Consider the following 23204-nt stretch of genomic DNA (forward strand, 5'->3'; position numbering starts at 1 on the left):
CTCCTGCCCTGAAGAGACCTGGAGAAACTAAGAGACAAATAATCAGATGTGGCTCCTACATTGATGATGTTTAGCTTTTAAGCTTCACTGATTGAGACAGGAACAAAAAAACCACCAGAATCCACGTTAAGTTAAACCTGCCTCAACAAGCTACTGTTTAGCATCATCATCACAACTAAAAGATGCTTTATTATCTGGAGAAACGCTATGAACGTTCTCTTAAATACACCAACAAGTTCAAATAAGTATTTAATTCAACATTTAGTCGAATTCAGTGCTGAGATGCACAGAAACCTTTGTTTTAGCCGCTAACACTGGTTTGTGCTAAACTTAGCTGATGTTCTTCAGCATCTTATTATTAAATGATCAGTAAAATGATTAAAAACAAATACATGAGATGTTTGAGCTATAAAAACTCCTCAGCATTTATTCACGTAGCTGCCAGATAATCTTTATTATTAAAGTATTAAAATATGTTTTAATAAGTTTTAACAAAGAGAAACTATTTGGTTGCTTTTATTAATATTTATCATATGAATCTCAACACGAATAAAGGACGAATTCATTTAAACCAAATAAACTGTTTTATTTACGACTTTAAGGACAAAGAATAAAAATGAAGTGGAAGGAACTATTACCGCGCTGCTTCTTCACCTGGCAACGAGAAATACTGTTCTCTGATTGGCTGATTAGTCGCTGGTATTTTCTGATTGGCTGATTGGTCGCTGGTATTTTCTGATTGGCTGATATGTCTCCTCATCTAATCTCTTTTATTTTCAGGCCTCCGTCCCGTTACAGATCATTTAGTAGGAGAATTATTATTTATTTACTGCAAATAATTATAATATTATAATTATCCTTGATTCGTCGTCACAGCCACAGAATAATTAACTCCTCCGCCAGTAGAGGGCAGAACGAGGATCATGGACCTGTCATCTACCTGTTAACATCCAAACACCAGAACAAGACAGATGAAAACAAAAGGGACTCAGTCTGAACCGGGTCCTGGAGAAAGTTCTGACCCAGGCTGAGGTTCTAGTCTGAGTTCTGGTTCCTTTGGATTCACTGTGACTGGATGTGAGAAGAGGAGCTGAGGAACAGAGACGAGCTTCAGGAAAACTTCAACCAAACAGCGACAGAAACGTGACAGAGAAAAAAAAGCTCAAAGCTCGAGTTGAATCATCCGCAAACCGGAAATAAAACCAGCGGCCCGGAAATGAGGCAACAAACAAACAAACAACAACAAAAACAAAAAAACAGAGAGACTCGGAGCCGGAGAGGGACACCTTCATATGTCTGTCTCCATGTGTCTGTCCTCATGTGTCTCCATGTGTCTCCATGTGTCTTCATGTGTCTGTCCTCATGTGTCTCCATGTGTCTCCATGTGTCTCCATGTGTCTTCATGTGTCTGTCCTCATGTGTCTCCATGTGTCTCCATGTGTCTTCATGTGTCTTCATGTGTCTGTCCTCATGTGTCTCCATGTGTCTCCATGTGTCTTCATGTGTCTTCATGTGTCTGTCCTCATGTGTCTCCATGTGTCTTCATGTGTCTGTCCTCATGTCTCCATATGTCTGTCTCCATGTGTCTTCATGTGTCTCCATGTGTCTCCATATGTCTGTCTCCATGTGTCTTCATGTCCTGTGAACACATGAGCTCTGCGCTGAGGAAGGAAACTGTGAGTAAAAACCAGAAACACTGAGAAACACTTTTAATAATGTGGCGAGTTTCATCAGTTCTCAGCTTGAGAAATGTCACGAGTGACGTGGGAACGAGTGTGAAGGGACATTTACAGGTCGGAGAATAAAAGAGGAATTAAATGTTTTCAGGAAGAAATAAAGAAACAGGGACAATCACGGCTTCATGTTTTGACACGTTTATTCATAGTTGTGATGTCAAGCGCTACCGTAATAACTAAAGTCTGTGCGCAGCATTCATTCATCCATTCATTCATCCATTCATCCATTCATTCATCCATTCATTCATTCATTCATTCATTCATTCATTCATTCATTCATTCATCCATTCATTCATTCATTCATTCATCCATCCTCCCCCATAAAACTCTAAAGTTGGGGACATTTTCGGGGACATGTCTCTGTCTCCAGAAGCAGGGACGTGTTTCCACCTCATTAAATATGTTAATATTCTGAGTATTTTAAAAACCAGGAGGAGATTCAGACAAATGTCCTGAACTGTTTCTTTCCTGTGACTCACTTGTTAATTCACAGTGAACGTTTTGGATAAAACCTAAAACCCTTGTAGTTTTTATTTATGATGTTTCTCTGTGTTGAGGATCTTTGTTCGATGTGTCTGTTTGTTATAAATACAGTAAAAAACGTGATAAATGTCTGTGACATAATCAACATTAGTGAGTTTTAGACGAACCTTTAGACCTTAATGTTATTTAATGCACACACACACACTCACACACACACACACACACACACACTCACACACACACACTCACACACACACTCACACACACACTCACACACAACACACACACCACCACACACACACACACACACACCTCACACACACACACACACACACACACACACACCTCACACACACACACAACACACCACTCACACCACACAACACACACCAACACACACACACACCACATCACAACACACACACACACACACACACCTCACTCACACACACACACACCACACACACACACACCCACACACACCAACACACACACACACACACACTCACACACACACACACACCCACACTCACACACACACACACTCACACACACACACTCACACACACACACACTAACACACACACACACACACACACACACACACACACACACACACACTCACACACACACACACACACACACACACACACACACTGGTTGTAACATGTTGTTGTTGTTGTTGTTGTTGTATTTGTGTTATGTGGTGAAATATCGTGACAAAGGTTTAAACAGTTAATTATTTAGTTTAATTGTCGGTTTGTTCTGTACTTTGTAAACTCGTCCAGGGCCCAGATCAGACCCTCTGAGGGGCCACTTCCAGCCCTCAGGCCTCATGTTTCACTCCTGAGGCGTCTGTCACAGACATTAGGGTGAAGTTGTTCGTGTATGTGGAGGTTTTATTTAGGTGTAACTTGCTGCTCTGGCCGCTAGATGTCGCTCTGCACCTTCACTCAAACCTGAACATAGAAAGAGTTTCACATAAAAGTAAAGTGACTCTGGTTTGTTCCTGTGACGCTGAGAAGTTCTGACTGAACCTGAACTGGTCCTGGATCTTCAGCTTCACCAGCTTCACCTGCTTCACCAGCTTCACCTGCTTCACCTGCTTCACCTGCTTCACCTGGTTCACCTGTTTCACCTGCTTCACCTGCTTCACCTGCTTCACCTGCTTCACCTGCTTCACCTGCTTCACCTGAGCTTCACACTTCACTGTTTCAGTGTTCACCTGTTTCTCCATGGCACCTTCACAGATGACTTTACAGGAAGTCACCTAGGCTGGTTTCCTTCCCTTCCTTCCTTCCTTCCTTCCTTCCTTCCTTCCTTCCTTCCTTCATTTACCTCCTTCCTTCCTTCCTTCCTTCCTTCCTTCCTTCCTTCCTTCCTTCCTTCCTTCATTTACCTCCTTCCTTCCTTCCTTCCTTCCTTCCTTCCTTCCTTCCTTCCTTCCTTCCTTCATTTACCTCCTTCCTTTACCTCCTTCCTTCCTTCCTTCCTTCCTTCCTTCCTTCCTTCCTTCACCTCTTTCCCTTCACCTCCTTCCTTCCTTCCTTCCTTCCTTCCTTCCTTCCTTCATTTACCTCCTTCCTTCCTTCCTTCCTTCCTTCCTTCCTTCCTTCATTCCTCCTTCCTTCCTTCCTTCCTTCCTTCCTTCCTTCCTTCCTTCACCTCCTTCCTTCCTTCCTTCCCTGGTAATAATTAGAGGAAGGGAGGAGGTGAAGGAGGAGGTGAAGGGAGGGAGGAGGTGAAGGAGCAGGTGAAGGAGGAGGTGAAGGGAGGAGGTGAAGGAGTAGGAGGTGAAGGAGGAGGTGAAGGGAGTGAAGGAGAGGTGAAGGAGGAGGTGAAGGGAGGTGAGGAGGGTGAAGGAGGAGGTGAGGAGGAGGTGAAGGAGCAGGTGAAGGAGGAGGTGAAGGAGGAGGTGAAGGGAGGAGGTGAAGGAGGAGGTGAAGGAGGAGGTGAAGGGAGGAGGTGAAGGAGGAGGTGAAGGAGGAGGTGAAGGGAGGAAGGAGGTGAAGGAGGAGGTGAAGGAGGAGGTGAAGGGAGGGAGGAGGTGAAGGAGGAGGTGAAGGGAGCAGGTGAAGGAGAGTGAGAGCAGGTGAAGGAGGAGGTGGAAGGTAGGAGGTGAAGGAGGATGAGAGAGGTGAAGGAGGGTGAGAGCTGAGTGAAGGAGGAGGTGAAGGAGGAGGTGAAGGAGCAGGTGAAGGAGGAGGTGGAGGAGCAGGTGAAGGAGCAGGTGAAGGAGGAGGTGGAGGAGCAGGTGAAGGAGGAGGTGAAGGAGGAGGTGGAGGAGGAGGTGAAGGAGGAGGTGAAGGGAGGAGGTGAAGGGAGCAGGTGAAGGAGGAGGTGAAGGAGGAGGTGAAGGAGGTGGAGGAGGAGGTGAAGGAGGAGGTGGAGGAGGAAGGAGGTGAAGGAGGAGGTGGAGGAGCAGGTGAAGGAGGAGGTGGAGGAGGAGGTGGAGGAGGTGAAGGAGGAGGTGGAGGAGCAGGTGGAGGAGGTGAAGGAGGAGGTGAAGGAGGTGAAGGAGGAGGTGGAGGAGCAGGTGAAGGAGGAGGTGGAGGAGGAGGTGAAGGAGGAGGTGGAGGAGCAGGTGGAGGAGGAGGTGAGGAGAGTGAGGAGGAGGGGTGAAGGAGGAGGTGGAGGAGGAGGTGGAGGAGCAGGTGAAGGAGGAGGTGGAGGAGGAGGTGGAGGAGGAGGTGAAGGAGGAGGTGAAGGAGGAGGTGGAGGAGCAGGTGAAGGAGGAGGTGGAGGAGCAGGTGAAGGAGCAGGTGAAGGAGGAGGTGGAGGAGCAGGTGAAGGAGGAGGTGGAGGAGCAGGTGAAGGAGGAGGTGGAGGAGCAGGTGAAGGAGGAGGTGGAGGAGGAGGTGAAGGAGGAGGTGAAGGAGGAGGTGGAGGAGGAGGTGGAGGAGCAGGTGAAGGAGGTGGAGGAGCAGGTGAAGGAGGAGGTGGAGGAGGAGGTGGAGGAGCAGGTGAAGGAGGAGGTGGAGGAGGAGGTGGAGGAGGAGGTGGAGGAGGAGGTGGAGGAGGAGGTGAAGGAGGAGGTGGAGGAGCAGGTGGAGGAGGAGGTGGAGGAGGAGGTGGAGGAGGAGGTGGAGGAGCAGGTGAAGGAGGAGGTGGAGGAGGAGGTGGAGGAGCAGGTGAGGAGGCAGGTGAAGGAGGAGGTGGAGGAGCAGGTGGAGGAGCAGGTGAAGGAGGAGGTGGAGGAGCAGGTGAAGGAGGAGGTGAAGGAGGAGGTGGAGGAGGAGGTGGAGGAGCAGGTGAAGGAGCAGGTGAAGGAGGAGGTGGAGGAGCAGGTGAAGGAGGAGGTGGAGGAGGAGGTGGAGGAGCAGGTCCTGACCTTTAGTGAACATATAGTGAAACTGATGAATCTGTTTCTTCGTCTTTAATCAGTTTTATTGTTTTTTCCAGAATGAGCTGCAGTACCTGCTGGTTCCACCGGGGGGCGCCGTGTGTCCGCAGACCGGACGCGCTGTGCTGGATGTATTTTATTTATTTATATTCCTACAGAACAAAGTGCCATCTGTGTTTCACACCCGGCAGATTCTCCACGAGCAGGAGAATTAATAAAGTGATTATTTCAGAAGAGGAACCAGATGAAAGAGGCTGAAGGTGAGAAGCAAATAGCAGAATATTCAGTTAACGGGCGGTTTGTTCGGGGGGGAAGAATAAAAAGGTAACACGGAGGTTCGTTCAGGGACCCAGAGGATCTAGAGGAGGTTCTGAGGAGACGTGGTTTAAACATGTCTCCAGAGAAACTGGTTGGTTCGTTCAGAACCTTTAGACCGAACGGGTCCAGGTCCAGGTCTCAGTGTCCCAGCGTCACGTCCTCCGCCCTGAAACTAAACCTGTGTGAACATGAGCGGCCGTTAGTTCTGGTAGAAAATCACAGGTAACGTCCTCGGTGTAATTTCTGCACTAAACTCATCCAGGGCCCAGATCAGAGCGTCTGAGGTTCCACTTCCAGCCCTCAGGCCTCATGTTTCACCCCGGACGCTTCAGCTTTTTATTCTCATGATTCTGATTCACGGAGAATTTTAAGGTTCAACTTTTTCACCAGAATCCAGAAAAAGAAAAAATCAATAAAATCTCAGATAGAATAAAATAAACTGTGTTGAGTTCAAATCCAAACGGAAACCGCAGTGATGCTTTTAATGAATAATAATTAGATAAATTAGAAGAACAATAAATAAAATGTTTCTAGTTGTATTTAGAGTCTAACGCGGCCTCCTCCTCCTCCTCTTCCTCCTCTTCCTCCTCCTCCTCCTCCTCCTCCTCTTCCTCCTCCTCCTCTTCCTCCTCTTCATCGCCCGGCGTCTCATTGACTTTTTCTCTCCGCGCACAGAGTCTTTTTCCAGGCTTTCCAGACGTTTCTGGTTCCCTGGAGGAAGGAGCGGGGCTAAAGGAGGATAAATATTTAATCAGTGCTGCTCTGGAGTTTTTTTTTCCGCTTAATTAGAGGAATTCTGCTCCCGCCACGAAAATGAACCAAAAAAAAAAGAATAAAAAAAGACAAATATTCCCGAAAACATCCAGAGACATGATCGAGACAGAATCATTTATTTTATTATTATTATTATTATTATTATTATTATTATTATTAATATTATTAATATTATTAAATCTGAATTTAAAGACATTTTACTGTAAGACGAAGTGAAATAAAACGATATCTTTTTTGGCGTGTGTGTGTGTGTGTGTGTGTGTGAGCGTGTGTGTGTGTGAGCGTGTGTGTGTGTGTGTGTGTGTGTGTGTGTGTGTGTGTGAGCGCCATATGTCCGTGCGTAAAAATGCGCAAATTGGTGCCAGATTTACGCGCCGCTCGTGTCAGTCATCCTGAACGCGGATGACAGAGGAGATTATTCCACATGAAACCGGTTAATCCTCCAGAACCGGGAGAAGTCTGCGGCGGCGCGGGGCTGAATACAGATGACGCGGCTCAGCATTAAAGTCTCGTATCCTCAGAATAAACCTTTAAACCCGGGACTGTTTTTTTTTCTCTCTTTCTTTTGTTTCTCCGTGTGTCTTTCTTTTCTCACAGGCCTGTGCGGAAACAGACGTGGAAGGTTCGGGTGTTTGAGACTGAGCCGGTGTCTCCTGTCAGACTCAAACATCTCATTTAATCACGAGTCCCACGGTTCTTAAACACTAGTGACAGAAACACGAGTCCGGGGTGAAGTGGTCTGAACTCCGCCACACGCAGCGCGTTGGTCAAACATCACCCACCTCCACCCGAGTGTTTGCACCTTCTTTATCTCATTAACTCTAATCTGTTGTTTCTGTCCAAACCTTTTTTTCTTTCTCTTCTTTTCTTTTCTTTTCTTTTCTTTTTTCTCAGTGAACGCGCTCGAACACGCGGAAACCCTTATTTGGAGCGCGCTCCGCAAAGAAACAATGACGCGCCGAGAGTCCGCAGCCAATCAGGCGGCAGAGGCGCGACCAGTATTCAGATGAGCGCTCCTTATTTGGAGCGCGGCCCACCCACTCCTGGTCCACGCCGGTCCCCCGGGAACTCCAGAGCCCCGGACCCCGGGAGAAGGAGCTCTCCGCCGGGACGGAGGAGCCATAAAGAGCCGGGGAGGGAGGGGATGAGATTTCTCGCTGCCCAATCCCCCTGTTCCCCCGGGATCCGCAGCCTTCCACGGTCCGTCCCTCCCTCTTGTTTGCTAATCATTTCATTTTACTCCTTTTTGAAGCGCTGGCGTGTTTTTTTTATCCCACTTTTCATTTCTCCACAATCCGCGGCTGCTCGCCTCCCTCTGATCCCGGCTCTCGCGCTCCGTTCTCCCGGCGTCAGGCTCCGGATCCCGGCTGGTTCTGCTCTCCTCTCCTCTCCTCTTTCTTTCTCTCTGTCTCGGCTCCTCTGAGATGCTCTGCGCTCCTCTCTCCGCTCCTCTCTCCGCTCCTCTCTCCGCCCTCTTTTAACTTCACAGAGGAGCTGGTTTGAATCCCGGGCTGTTGGAGCCGGGACTGGGATCTAAAACAACCCCGGAGAAACCCAGAGGGATCCCGGGCTCTTCTCTGGATCAGGACCCGGTACTTTGGGGAAGCTCGCTCCTGTGTGTCCCCCTGCACTCCTCCTCCTCCTCCTCCTCCTCCTACACCTCCTCCTCCTCCTCCTCCTCCTCGCTCCTCTTCTCTCCACCTTAATCCAGGTGGTCCTTTGGCTTTTTTGAGTGGCTGCTACAGGGAGGATTATTCTTCATCTGCTTCATCTTGTTTCTGGTGAAGACATCGTTCCCAGAAGGACACTTTGATGTTCTCCATCCAGGACAGCCTCCCCCGGGGGGCCCTGACCATGAAGGAGGAGCCGCTCCCCACCGGCATGACCCCGGTCCGCTCCTGGATGCAGGGCGCAGGGATTTTGGACGCCAACACAGCGGCCCAGAGGTAAAAACGTCCCCAAACACGCGGCTCGTCCGGTGCCAGGCGGCGCTGGAGCCGCGGGAGGTTCGGTCTAAACTTAAAAGTCCAGTTCAGCTTCAGTCTGTCTGAGAAAAAGACAAAAAAACTAACGCAGCCCGGTGCAGTTTCCTGTTTTTATCCGCAAACACATAAAATCAGTAAAAGAGAAAAACGTGGAAACATCTGAGCTCAAACTTTCCGCCACTAAACCGCAGCAGGACGTTTGAGTTCCTGGTCAAAGCCTCCAGAGTCCGGTCAGTTCCGCTGCTGCAAACTAATTCCTACATGCGACAACATTTCCTCTTATTTTAATTTGTATTTGTGTGGTTGGTGTTGGAGCTGAGCTGCTGAGCTGCTGAGCTGCCGCCTCCTTCCTCCGCTCCGCCGGGTCCGGTTTCTCCAGCCTCCGGTGCCGAATGACGCCGAAATCTTTCTCCGCTTTCCCGCGACTTTCCGAAGCAAAGCTCCGGCAGAAACAGCTTCTCACGTCCCGCAGCGCGACTCCGCGTGTTCGTTCAAACTAATGTGACCCGAGGTTCGGTGCGTAAAGGGCGCAGAGACGCGGCGGAGGCGCGTCGAGCTGCCGCCGCCGCGCGCCTCCGTTCCCCGGGATTCTCCGACAATAATTACAGGTCATTAAACGACTCACGAGCTTTTAATCAAAGCACAACTTTCTGCACAAATTGGTGAATATGAGCTAGAATTAATTAATGAGCCAACGCGGAGAAAAGAATAAAATCTACGGGATATAAATCCGCTTTAATAATTTACTGTGCGATGAATTTAAAATCCCAGAATTTAAATTAAGTTTAAATTAAATTTAAAAAAAACATTCGCTCAGTTTTAGTTTTGCGTTAAATATTCAAGAATAATTTTAAATCGAAGAAAATCCACGATGACATTTAATCATCTTCGTGTTTCTGTTGATTTCAAACGTTTTATTTTATTAGAAACAAAAAAATATATGAAACAAACAAAACTAAAATGTTTTAGTTTAAATCTAAATGTTCATTAAATTAAATCTGATCCACAATTAAAATCCTTAATTATTCAGTTTAATGTAAAATAATCTGTAAATGTTCACATTTTACAAACTGAATTAGAGTTTTTTTTTTGTCATAATTTAAAATATTTCAAAGCTTTTTCTCTGTGTGGACGAATCACAGCCAACGAAAAGAAACGTGAGCAGGATCCGTCTCACACAGAAACATGAGAACATCAGAATCTGCTGAAGCTCGAGATTTAAAGAAGGAAAATACACGTTGGATTTAAGGAGTAAAAGTCTGAGACGTTTAAAAGGTGGAAGGTTCAACATTTAACTGAGACGAGTTTAATTCTCAGGGACAGATGAAGATGATGATGAAGATGATGACGAAGATTTGAGGGAAACGATCTGAGTGAAGTTAAAACCACATTAGATAAATTTCCAAAGCGTTTGACGCGTGATGAGTGAGAGCGAACGGACGGATGCAGCAGGTGTTTGAGCAAATAAACGAGTTCAGAGGACGAAGGTTCCTGTGATTTAAATTTAAACCTGAGTCAGAAACATTCAGCTTGAATGTGCAGGATTTATTATTTATCTGAAACCGTTTCACGTTTAAAAGACGGTGAATGAGACGAGAGAAGCAGAAGCAGCTGTGGACAGATGTTTATTAGACGCGAAGCTCGATTTCAACCTGAGCAACAGGTGACGAGGAAACGTCTGAAATGAGCAGAAACAAACGGCAGCGAAACGTTTCCATCAGAGACACAGAGACACAGAGACACAGAGACACTGAGACACAGAGACACTGAGACACTGAGACACAGAGACACAGAGACACTGAGACACAGGACAAACTCGTCCTCTCAGGACGGAGACGATTCTGAACCAGATCAAACTCGTCTTAAAATGTCCTCAGGTTTAAACGTTTAAATCCTTTTATTCTTCATAAACTCAGGAGTAACAACAGGAACGTGTTTGGTTCGAATCCCGTTCAATGTGTTTATAAACAAACAAACAAACAAACACATTTTAAATGTGTTCATCATTCTTCCTGTTATTCTTCCTGTTATTCTGCCTTTTATTCTGCCTTTTATTCTTCCTTTTATTCTTCACTCCTCCGTTTAAATCAAACCATCAGGAGCCTCGAACACATCATCACCTTCATTCTTTCCTGGAAATGAGACGAGTAAAAATATTCATGAATGAGCCAGAATGAAAAGCTGCTTCTGTCGGACACTTTGTCCTGTGTCTCCGTCTTTTACTGTCACCAGATCTGATCTGATCCTGTTCTCAGGTGTTTGTCGTGTAGATTCTAGTTTCCTCTGATACGTGAAGAAGAATAAAACGTCTGCGTCGCCACGAAACACAAAATACAAATAATAATAATACGAATAATAAAAACTACAACGTCGCTGATATTTTCTATTTATTCAAACAGTTTCACGAAGAATCAGGAAAATAAAACTAAAAGAATAAAAAAGGTTTCAGCTCAGATTTTATTTATTTAGTCTGAACATTTTATCAGAATAAATGTTGATCTGAAGTTAATCTGGTTTTTCAGAGGACGAGACGTAAATAAACCTTTAAATTCATCACGACGTCACAGAAACAGTTTGACTCTGGAAACATTTACACCGTGTTTCCTGTAAAAGACGTGTCTTGGTCCTCGTGTCCTCGTGTCCTCGCGTCCTCGTGTCCTTGTGTCCTCGCGTCCTCATGTCCTCGCGTCCTCGCCTCCTCATGTCCTCGCGTCCTCGCCTCCTCATGTCCTCGCGTCCTCGCGTCCTGGACGTGACACAAATATTTAAAGTTTTATTTGAATATAAAGGAAATCTCTGTGTTTGTCACCGTCGGTGAAACACGTTAATTTGAGGAATCTGAGTTTATTTTAATCCAGATTCTCTCAGAACATTTTACAGAAACAAACCTGAGTCTGATTTTCTGTTTCAGTCTCTTTTAAATACGAGTTCTGTTCATTTTAAACTAAGTTTTTCTGTTAAACATCTCTCACATCATCTGCAACAGGAGGAAGAGACGGAGTAAATAAAAACACCTTCATGTAATCTGATTACTTTTAATTAACTTCAGACCACTCAATTTATCCTTTAAAAAACGTGTATTTTTTAAATGGAGTCTGGTGGAGACGCATCATTAATGATTCTAGTGATTATTACAGAAACTCATCAGATACTGAATCACAGTAAAAGTCACATAGTGACATTAAAACAGGCTTTGCTGTAATCTGATTACGTGTCAGTGTTAGAAGATTTAAACTCAACATGAAGCCAGACTGTAAAATCACAGTTTTTTTAAATGGAGTCTGGTTCACTGAACAAACAAACGTGTGAAATGTGTCGATTTTAAATAAAATAAAACGTCGCGTCCAGATTTTCTTTGCGTCACCGCGGAGTCGGTTCCGTTGGTCTTTACAGAGAACGGTTCTGGTCCAGAACCCGGAGCAGGATCCCGGCTCTGAACCGACGCTCACTAATGTAATCTGATTACTTTGAACTGACCCTGTGGTTTTTAATAAGACGTAAAATAGTTGTTTTTTATAATGGACCCTGGTTCACCTGCGTAACTGATCGTAGTTCAGTGGATTCACTGATTCACTTTAATTACAGATGAAACACAAAAATTCATTTTCTGAGTCAAACGCGTTTAAAACAACGTTTAAAACAACATTTAAAATATTAATAAAAGACATTTAAACTGTAACTACATTAAACAGAGATTAATTTGAGGTTTTACGTTTTTATTTCACTCGTTTCCAAACGAGCTGAATGTGTTTGATGATGTTAAATTATTTCCATGTTCAGGTTGTTTTTCTTCATGTTTCTGTCACATTTTAGTGAAAGTGAATCTGGAAACAGACTCAGAGCAGAGTGAGAGGTCCGTCCCCCGCGGCCCGTCTCTGAGGAGGCGGGAGGAGGTGGGAGGAGGTGGGGGGAGGTGGGAGGAGGTGAATGATCATCGACTCGGGGATTCCCCTCGATGGACCCGATCACAGAGTTTTTATCAACATGACACGATGGAGAGGACGACTCTCCTCCTCCTTCTCCTCCTCTTCTTCTTCCTCCTCCTCTTCTTCCTCCTCCTCCTCCTCCTCCTCCTCCTCCTCCTCGTTGTCACTTCCACATAATTAAACTCCCCTGAACGCCTCCTTAAAGACGTGTTAGATAATTAAACCGCCAGCAGAGGCCACGTCAGCCTCGTTACTACGAATCCTCGACGAATCCTCGTGGAAGTGAAGCCGCCGCGTCGAAAAACCAGCACAGAATAAACAGAATAAATAAAATAAAGGAATAAATAGAATAAAGGAATAAAGACATTAACACTCACACTAGAAACTAAAATAGATCAGAAAACACACACACAGTTCAGTCATTTAACATTCTGACATTTTATTTTATTTAAATGTCCGTGGTTTCAAAACTAAGATTTTTATTTCATTTAAAAAAAATCAGCATCTAACCTGATTCTATATATGAACTTATTTTATTTAATGGAGAAATGAACCGCAGACCAAAGTCCATTCAAAAACTGTCAGGTTTAAGGAGCCATTCGCTGCCTTCAGGGGCCGTGGTCGTGATGTAAATGTGTGTTTTAGTTTCCGTCTTGTTGTCGGGATTAAAGAGAAGCTGCAAAAGACTTTAATGGAAAATGAAAACAGAAGAAGTGTAGAAGGAAGCAGGTGTCACTGAAACACTCACGGAAACGCTGCTTTCTCACCAGAGTCCATGTAGAAAATCAACAATTTAGCTTCATTCTACGTTTAGTTTTTACGGAGAAACAAACCGCAAACCAGAGTCCATTCAAAAACTCTCAGATTTCACCGGCGTTCAGAGACGAGTTTAAAGAGAAGCTGCAAAATATTTCAATGGAACGTGAACTGAATTTAGTTTTTGTTTAAATCTGCTTTTAATCTATCTGGTGTAAAACAGGCTTCGTGATTTGAGAAGAAAACCAAGAATTACCAGAACTATGTCCTTTACTTTTACATGTTCACCAGAGTCCATTTAAAAAACTGAGCATTGAGTTTGTTGCAGAACAAACAGCTGCAGGTTTGCAGAGTTTGACATCTGCACAAGAAAAAACTGTGATTTACAGAACATGAACGCACCACATGGACACCAAACTCCATTTAAAAAAAGTGTGTTTTAAACAACTAAAAGGAAGCAGGCGTCATGATTTGTGTGGGAAAACTAGGAGTTACTAAAACACTGAATGCACCACATGTTTTTACAATGCCAAGGTCCATTTAAAAAATCAACAATTCTTGTTGAATTTTCCTTTTCTGGAGAAATGAAAGACAGACCAGACTCCATTAAGTACTTTTGAATCTTAAGACCAGCGTCCATTGAGAAACTGTCAGATTTAACGTGGCTCTAATGTAAACGTGTGCATTAGTTCCCATCTTCTTGTGGAGCTGAAGGAGAAGCTGCAGAATATTTTTAAGGGTCATGGACAGAAAGAAAATGTGATTTACACAAAGATGTGTTTTAAAACAGGAGGAAGCAGGTGTCGTGATTCGTGTGTGTGAAAACTAAGAATCAGAATCAGGTTTATCATGTGCACATACGAGGAAATTGACTCCGGTCTCTTTGGTTGTTGGTTCAAAATAAATCACATAAATAAGTGTAAAAATAAAAGTATAAAAATATAAAACTGTACGACATAAATGAGCCTTTCAAGAATAAAGAATGTAGAAATAATAAGGATCAGGAGCAGTTTTATATAATGGACACTAAGTAAATACAATTAACGTAGAGTTATTGTGACTTTTCTTCACCAGAGCCCATTTAAAAAATCAACAATTCTTGTTGAATTTTCCTTTTGTGGAGAAATGAACCACATGCGCTGTGACATTTTTCTAAAGAACCTGTGAATGTTGAGACCAGCCTCCACTGAGAAAACGTCAGATTTAACGCGGCCGTGATATAAACGTGTGTTTAGTTTCCGTGTCGTCGTGGAGCTGGAGGCTGCAGAACAAACAGCTGCAGGTCGGAGTCGACGTCGTCGTTTACACTCCCGCTCATTTTTTCACACGCTGAACACCCACCAGAACGCACTAATTAGCGCACACGCCCGGTCGGAGGCGTCTGAGCGCGTGCAGAAGCCCCTCAGTCTAAAGACTAATTTGTTGGTAATTGCAGCATGACAGGAGCAGCCACTCCAGCATCGAGCCGCCGTTTCCCCGAGCCAGTCGCCCTAATTAGGAATGACACACACTATTAAGGTGCACAAATGGAAATCAGTCGGCGCCGGCCAACCCACAGCGGACCGGCGACCTCCCACAATGCATTTCTCCTGGCGTCACAGCTCTCAGACCAACAGGAGGAACCGGCTGCTGTCGGTTCATGGGAGTAAATAAATACTCATTCATGTACTTTTAATGAACGCGACGCTGCCTTTTATTAAGATGTAAAATAAGAGGTTTTTATAATGGACTCTGGTGGAGATTCAGCAGCATCAATAATTAACTGGTGCCCTGATCCCATAAACATCTAATGATTGATTATTGTTTTTATCACGGTCACTGACTGACTGGTGTTAAATTACAGTGAGACCACGTGTTTATGGTCCTGATGCAGAACTGATCCCACCGACTCTTATTACACATCACACACGGTTCCTCCCAGGAACTTCCTGGTTCCTTCTGCCTCATTCAGGGTTTTATCCGTCTTTAAGAACCTGACGTTAAGTCCAGACCTCAGGATGTTTCGTCAGTGGGAGAGAAACAACCGGCCCTGATTATTTCCTGGTTAGTTCCTGGTTATTTCCTGGTTAGTTCCTGGTTAGTTCCTGATTAGTTCCTGGTTAGTTCCTGGTTAGTTCCTGGTGTGTGGCTCAGTGGTTGTTCGCTGACCGTTGGTTTGGGGTGTAGCAGTGGAGTCGTGGGGTCCAGGTCTAGGTTCAGGTCCTGGTCCTGGTCCTGGTCCAGGTCCTGGTCCTGGTCCTGGTCCAGGTCCTGGTCCTGGTCCTGGTCCTGGTCCAGGTCCTGGTCCAGGTCCTGGTCCAGGTCCTGGTCCTGGTCCAGGTCCTGGTCCTGGTCCAGGTCCTGGTCCTGGTCCAGGTCCTGGTCCAGGTCCTGGTCCTGGTCCAGGTTCTGGTCCAGGTCCTGGTCCAGGTCTTAATTAGTGCAGCTGAACTAATAGTGACTAACGAGGTCAGACATAAGTTCCCCCCGTCTCTCTGAGGCATTAGTAGCTGTGATGAGGAGCAGAAAGGTCAGGTCTGTATTAATGTGTCTCTGGGGTTTAAACCCTGTGAATAAATATTTATTTGATCGTATTGATCAGAAAAAAAGAGGAAGTGTTTCAGGAAACAAAAAGCGTCTGAGATGAGGCTGATGTAGAAATATTCGTGTCTCTGAGGCTGTTTGATCCCAATCGATTAGATTCACATCAACATTTTATCTGTTTCTGTCTCTTCCCTTCAGCTGACGAACACTTTATTTATTTATTTATCTGTTTGTTTATTTCTCTGTTTGTTTATTTATTTGTTTGTTTCTCTGGGGTTAATTTTCTCTAAACCTTCAGGATGAGGATTTTATTTCCTCTCATCAGATTAAAGGGGAGTAAACACCAGGAGCTCGGTAGCTCCTTCAGGTCTTTCCATGTACAAGATGTTAATGTTCCTCCTCCTTCTCCTCCTCCTGCTCCTCCTGCTCCTCCTGCGTCTCCTCTGTGCGTCTCCTCCTGCGTCTCCTCTGTAACTCCTCTGTTCCTCCTCTGTATTCCAGTGGCGTTGGTTTGGCTCGAGCTCATTTTGAGAAGCAGCCTCCGTCCAACCTGAGGAAATCCAACTTCTTCCACTTCGTCCTGGCTCTGTACGATCGCCAGGGGCAACCGGTGGAGATCGAGAGGACGTCCTACGTGGACTTCGTGGAGAAAGACAAGGTGACGCTTCTTCTTCTTCCTCTTCTCACGTTAAAATGTCCCTGAACGCCTCAGACACTAAACACCAGACTCATGGTTTAAAACCAGTTCAAGCAGAAAGAACGAAGTCGGTTTTATCTTCTTTTAAATAACATCACAGTTTTTTCTGTTCCGACCAGTGGATTCATTCATTCATTCATTCATTCATTCATTAATGACGGGTCCAGGACATAAATGTGTTTTGTTTCTGGGTGAAGATCCTCGTTGTAACGTCTCCAGGTTTGAGCCACGTTTCGTTTCAGTCTCTGCTGCAGAGTCAGTTTTCACTTCGTTCCACACGTTTTTATTGTCGTCTCCTTCCACTCAGACATTTTGAAACTTGTGACAGTTTGTTGGAAGTCGAGCTCCGGTCGGTTTATAAATCAGGACCGAAGCAGGACGAGTGTCCAGCGTCTGGAACGGCATCAGCAGTGTTTAAGTTTAAAATGAAGTGAGGAAGAATGAGAGCGTGTGATGTTTGAGGCTGATTAAACAGAGACGATGATGAGAAGCATCCAGACAGGTCGGGGGTGTTTGTTCTCTGATCAGCTGCCAGCTGGCACCACCTCCTCCACCCACTCGCTCGCCTCACCTCGGCTTTGACCTCTAGTCTCTCGCCCCGACACCCCCCCCCCCACCCATCACCCCCCAACACAAACACACTGGGGCCGAGCCAACACTCCCGGGCACAGTTGGCACCGAGCGGCCGACCGACACCGACCAACGGAGGAGAGGGAAATAAAGAGGAGGAAGACGAAAGAGGAAAAGGTCAAGAGACAAAACAGAGAATGAAATAAAAGATATTATCAGTCATCGGAGATTCACACGGAGTAAAAGTACTTTACTTCAGAGTAACAGGACTAAAAAAAGTAACAGTAAACGTTATTAGTAGTAAAAAACTACTCAGGAACTGTTGAGTAACGTCTGATTTATTTAACCAGACAAAACACAAATAATCAAATTAGAGTTAATTAAATAATTATTAAATAGCTGAAATTAAAATGATCCTGGTAAATTCAAGAACTTCAATAAAAAATAAAATGATAATAAATTAAATAAAATAAATTAAGCTCAAGAAACACAGATTTCCAAACCTTTGTAGCTTTTCCTCAGGTTAAATGTGACTTTCTGAGTCTGCTGCTCTTTTTCTACACAAACACGCTGTAAATCTTTTTCATCCGTTTCTCTTTATTTGCTTTATTTATCTCTGTAGATTGAAACTAAGCTGTGACACATGTTCACGTGATGAGGTCTGATTGGTGGAAGAGTCACGTGGTAAAAACCTTAATGTTTTATTCTCACTCTGTCAGAATAAAACATGAAAACGAGCTCATTGAAACCGAGTAAGAACAGTTTCTTCTTCACAAATCTACAGTAAAAACTATAGTGATTTAAAAATACTCCTAAAAGTACAATTTTATTTAAAAAAATTAACTCGTTGCCACCAACAAATCTGATCTCGTCTGTGAAGGTTCGTGTTGTAGATTCTCAGAGTAAAACTGATTAATATTAAACCTCTTTCATTTTTAATCTCTATTAATCACAATTCATCAGTTTCAACAACTCAACAACATTTTGTGTCTTTCTTTGTCCACCATGTGTCCACATGAATGTGTCCCTGTTGCTACGGAGACAGACTAACTTGTGGACATTGTCCAACCAGAGGAGAGCTGACGCTTCTTATTGAGAACAGTGTCTCCCAGTGAACAGTGGCTGCAGGAGTGGACACATATTAGCAGCAGCATTGGCAGCTTGTCTTTGTCTTGGTTTGTCTTGGTTTGTCTCCAGCTGTTAGCCGCGTTAGCCCAAGTGCTAGCAGAATCCCCGGCTAACGTATGCTTGGCTTGGTTCATGTGCTGTTTGAAGCTGGAAAGAAAACTCCTTCCTGCAGAGTGTGATGATACTTTATGTGTCTCCACTGGTCCCTCTTGGTTTCTTTGTCCTCAAATGTCCCATGGAGAGGACCAACGTGCTGTTTAGCGTCTTCCATCTTTATGGGTTGGTTCTGCTGCCTGTCACTACCGGATCAGCTGGTGCTAACGCTAACGCTACATTAATCAGATGATGATTAATTAATGTTGACGAGTTAATATTTACAGCTCTAGTGTAAAGATAAAACACTAAGACGTGCAGCAGTAGTTGTGTATTTAGACCTGGAGAAGAAACGTCCAACCAGAGTCCAGAAGAACCAACCAGCAGCTTAGAACCCACAACCTTCAGACTGGGATGCTAACCACTGCTAACGGTTGCTAACAGCCTCTCAGAGCAGTTTGTTACTGGAACTCGATATATTTTCTTCTTCTTCTTCTTCTTAATAGGAGCAGTTTTGATGCACGGCTCGAGTCTCTGCAGGATAAAACGTTAATGTCTAATATGAGTCTTTGTTTAATAAAGTTCTTTCTCCAGAAACACTGACACATGTCGACATGATCCAAACAAACCAACGTGTTTGACTGGTTGACGTCTCTGATCATAAAATCTTTAGAAGCATTAAATCAAACAGGACTCAGCTTCTAATTAAACGTGACGAGAACATGGACGTTAGAACCGTTTGTGTTTTTATCAGATGGACCCGTCGTCCTGGTTCAACCTGACGTCCAGAGAAGATTTAAAGTCTCTGCTGCTGCTGCTCGGCTGTAAATGTTTTATTCGTGCGTCGGCGTTTAACGTGTGATTCATGTCTTTGTGTGACAGGAGTACAACGGAGAGAAGACCAACAATGGAATCCACTACAGGCTACAGCTCCTCTACAGCAACGGTGAGACCGACCAACACTTTTATATTCTACACAAACAGCATCGTCCTGATTTAATCAGCTTTCATTCACAACGTTTATTGATCCTCAAAGGGAAATTTAGATTTAGTGAGACAACAAAACAGAAATAACAGAAATAAAAGATACGAGGAGGAGATTCAGCCAGAGATGAAGTCGGTTTAACGAGAAATAAAAGACAAATAACGTGAAGAAAAGGTCACATGACACAGAGACACATGTTTAAATGTTAATAACTAACCTGCAGTTAATATGAAGTTAATATAATAAACAGACGAACGTCACTTTGAGACGTTCGTCTGTTTATCTGCTGCTGTTTGCATGAAAACATTTTCTTTGCTTCTGTTTCTTTATTTTATTCTGTTTTCCTTCATTTCATTTCCTGAGCTCAGTAACAAAACAACAATAATTATTATTATTGTTGTTGTTGTTGTTGTTATTTTCCGTGTCATCCGTCTGTAAATGAACCGTCTCAATCATCAGATTCATGGAACTGATGAGATGATGAGGAATTTAAAGCAGCAGGTTCATCACCAGGTTCCCTGCTCACACATCTGGTTCTGGTTCTGGTTCTGGTTCTGGTTCTGGGATCGAGGCTTGAACCTATAACCCTGTGGTTCACAGGAAACCTGCTCTAGTTCTCACAGAGCGTTTCTATGTTTGGGGTTTTTATTACGTCGGCACTTTAATTATAAAGCTACAGCCTGTTAGCTTAGCACATGCTAATCAACTCCCCCGATGGTGGAGAAGTTAAGAGCCGCTGAGAATGTAAACGCTGTGGACGGAGGTGGTTTCTGAGGAGACGCTTGGACCGAGGCTGCAGCTTTGATTGATGAAGTTACAGATCAGGTAAAAACCTCCGGCGCTGGTTTCGCTGCTGAACTTTCCCCCCGGTGATTTAGAAGGAATGTTTTATACGAAAGGTCATAGCGCTGGACGTTTAAGACTGGAAAAACTTCTTCATTATCAGACATCTGGAATATCTGACAACAGCCCGACCCGAGCTCTGGTTTGTCCATCGAGGAGGAGCCGGAGGAGCCGGAGGAGGAGGAGCAGGAGGAGCCGGAGGAGCCGGGCTCGGTTCTGGCCCGGGTCCAGAGCTGCAGGAGGAGGCCGCGGGTCTCGGACCCCCACAGAAACTCCAGATAAAGTGGGACATAAAAGAGCGTTTTCCTCCAAAGGCAGATAAATCTCTCTAATATGAGCCGGCGTCGTCGGATTAGCATCGCGCTGAGGTAATTGACCTCATCTGCAACCGGGACGGATTGCAGCCATTTAGGCCTCGGACCGCTCAGCAGCCACGAGTGAATCATGTCAATTAGGAGGCGGAGGAAGCTGCGAGGAAACGGCCCGAAAAACTGCAAGAAAAACCCCTCAAAGCCACAATTAGAGCTCCTCCGCCGCTAACAGGTGTTCCCTGCAATTTGCCTCCTCCACCCCATGTCGTGTTTGTGTCACATTTACGCTCGGATGCATAGCTAATAAAAGACAAGCAGTCCTGATTGATATTTAATTTGTCGGAGAATGAGGATTCCTTGTTATCCTTGAGGAAAAAGGCGGCGGGGGTGCAGAGCAGCGCGCGGCAGTTAAAGGAGGCCTGGCCTATAAATAATAAACAGCTCTGGAGCGCCGCTAATGTTTGTTTTTCCTGGAGGGGGGGTCGGGAGGGAAAAGGGGAGGGGGGGGCTGGCGAAGCCCGGACTACGAGAGCTGCAGAAAAACATAAATAAGAGCAGAATTCATTTACAGCACATTATTAGCATGGCTGCTTTTGTTGGGGGATCCTTCCTCTTCCTCCGCGCATCACATTAGCATAACAAGCATGAACGCAGCGTCGCCTCCAGTGGCTCACGGCCTCATTACTGCTCTGTGTGTTTCAGGAATCAGGACAGAGCAGGATCTGTACGTCCGGCTGATAGACTCCATGACCAAACAGGTGAGACGCTGCACACACACACACCTGAACCCCCCCAGACCCCGCCCCCCCCCAAGAACCTGATCACCAACAAACAATGAAGTGAAATGCATCAAACTATAAACCTTTCTCATTATTCTTTTATATATATATTATCTTTCTGATCGACTGATTGTCGCAGCTCAGACTCAGAAGAATAATTCAACACGTCTCCACTTTAAATATGACGCCCGTTAGCTTAGCATATGCTAATCACCTGCAGCTTCACGTGGTTTAGAAACGTCTCTTCCTTCAAATAGTTTGAGTCCAGGACGAGGACGGCGCTGGGATTATTTCAGGGCTTCCTCTTCTCTTTCCCTCCTGAACTCGAGCAGCTCTGATGTGTTTTCCTTTCCAGTCGCTGAAGCTCGATCTTCAGCCGACTCCAGATCCTCCCACCTTTCCGGTTTTCACTCACTCAGAACCCCGTGTGGGATTTGAACCTGTGAACGTCGTCGCTGCCAACGAAAACCCCCGAATATTTCCAAATTCCAGTCGATCCTGCGGTGTCGACCTCCCAGCCTCGTCCTGCTCCACTCTCGCTCCAGAAAACCATCACGTTCAGACTCAGGCGGCTGCAGATGTTCCCAGAGATTTTCACTTTCCTTCAGACTCATCAAGTGTTTTCAGGGATTTAAATCTTATCTCCACACAAAATCCTGCAGAGCTGCAACACATTCTATCAAACTATTCTTCTTCTCATCTGTGAATGTACTTTGAGTCGTCATTCAGACACAATCAGGACGGATTTAAACATCTGTCCGCTAAACTTTTACCAAATGATTCTATTCGGCAAAATTTATTCAGAGAAATTAGGAAAATGATTTTAAATCATCATCATCCACAGCTGAGTCTGATTGAATGATTGATCTGCTAAAAGATGCTAACACCAGAAAGCAGCTAGCAGTTAGCATCACCATTAGCAGCATTAGCATTAGCATCGGCTCTGGAGCTTCTGTTGACTCTGAAAGCCGATCAGACTAAAGTCACCGGGACAGTTTTAGTTTTTCTGCGGCCGTGTTGCTGCCCCCTACAGGTCATTAACCATCAGGGTCTCATTTGGGTTCAGACTCTTCAGGAAACCTGGAGCCGACCCATCGACGTCCAATCAGCTGATAATTAATGAACCATGTGACTGAATATAATGGAGTTATGTTTAAGATCCTCATCCGTCCACCTGTTAAACCCCCCCACCCCCCCCGTACCCCCCTTCCCTCCGTGGGGCGGCCCTGTCGGCATGTCTCCGATCGATGCACCAAGCGGCTCCCGACAAAGCGCCAGCCGTGCAAACGGATCAATACGCCCTAATGTGGCACAGCGACGGCACACAGGAGACAATAATCCTGACACCTCCTCCTCCACCTTCACCTCCCACTACATGACACCCCATTGGTCGACAGTCAGCCCTGACAGACGGGGTCGGCTGGAGTCCCCCCCGATCGATGCGGCCCCGTGGCGCTCCTGCTCGGGGCCCCGGGTCCCCGGGAGCGTCGGAGCGAGGACGAGCTGCATTAATGCAGATTGGACCGAGACAACGAGACGCAACTTCTCCTGAAGTCACACTGAGAAACCGAGCGGCTCAGCGGGAACGGGAATATTTCTGATCCAGGAACCAGTGAGATATGGTTCATGGACCGACTCCAGAACAAGTCGTCAGTTTCTGAAAAGCAGCTTCGGCGAAAGATCCGAATGTTTTCACTTAAAACTTAAAACTAAAAACTAAAAACCCTCAAACGAGCGCGAACGTGGACGAACAGTCACAGTCTCCACGGGATTCTAGGAATGATGATGTATGAATATCGACCCGCGAATCTGCACACGGCGAGTGTGTGTGTGTGTGTGTGTGTGTGTGTGTGTGTGTGTGTCCGTGTGTGTGTGTGTGTGTGTGTGTGTGTGTGTGTGTGTGTGTGTGTGTGCGCACACATCGCTCCTGGTCAAACTGCAGCGTTTTAATCCA

At 45.3% G+C, this 23204-nt stretch overlaps 1 protein-coding gene across 5 annotated transcripts in view; it reads left to right on the forward strand.

Annotated features, from left to right (window-relative positions):
• Positions 1-6990: 6990 nt before the first annotated feature.
• Positions 6991-23204, forward strand: part of LOC125007628 (transcription factor COE3-like) — a 97373-nt gene continuing 81159 nt past the window's right edge. For 4 of the 5 annotated variants that reach the window (XM_047584348.1, XM_047584347.1, XM_047584349.1 and 1 more), the window contains exons 1-4: positions 6992-8600; positions 16346-16502; positions 19215-19278; positions 21174-21229. In XM_047584348.1, coding sequence (XP_047440304.1) covers positions 8467-8600; positions 16346-16502; positions 19215-19278; positions 21174-21229 — 411 coding nt within the window. In that variant the 5' untranslated portion in view covers positions 6992-8466. Of the gene's footprint in view, positions 8601-16345; positions 16503-19214; positions 19279-21173; positions 21230-23204 lie in introns of all 5 variants that reach the window. The other variant, XM_047584346.1, reaches the window with a different exon arrangement.

Source organism: Mugil cephalus, chromosome 5 (genome assembly GCF_022458985.1).
Source record: "Mugil cephalus isolate CIBA_MC_2020 chromosome 5, CIBA_Mcephalus_1.1, whole genome shotgun sequence".
Taxonomy (NCBI): Eukaryota; Metazoa; Chordata; class Actinopteri; order Mugiliformes; family Mugilidae; genus Mugil; species Mugil cephalus.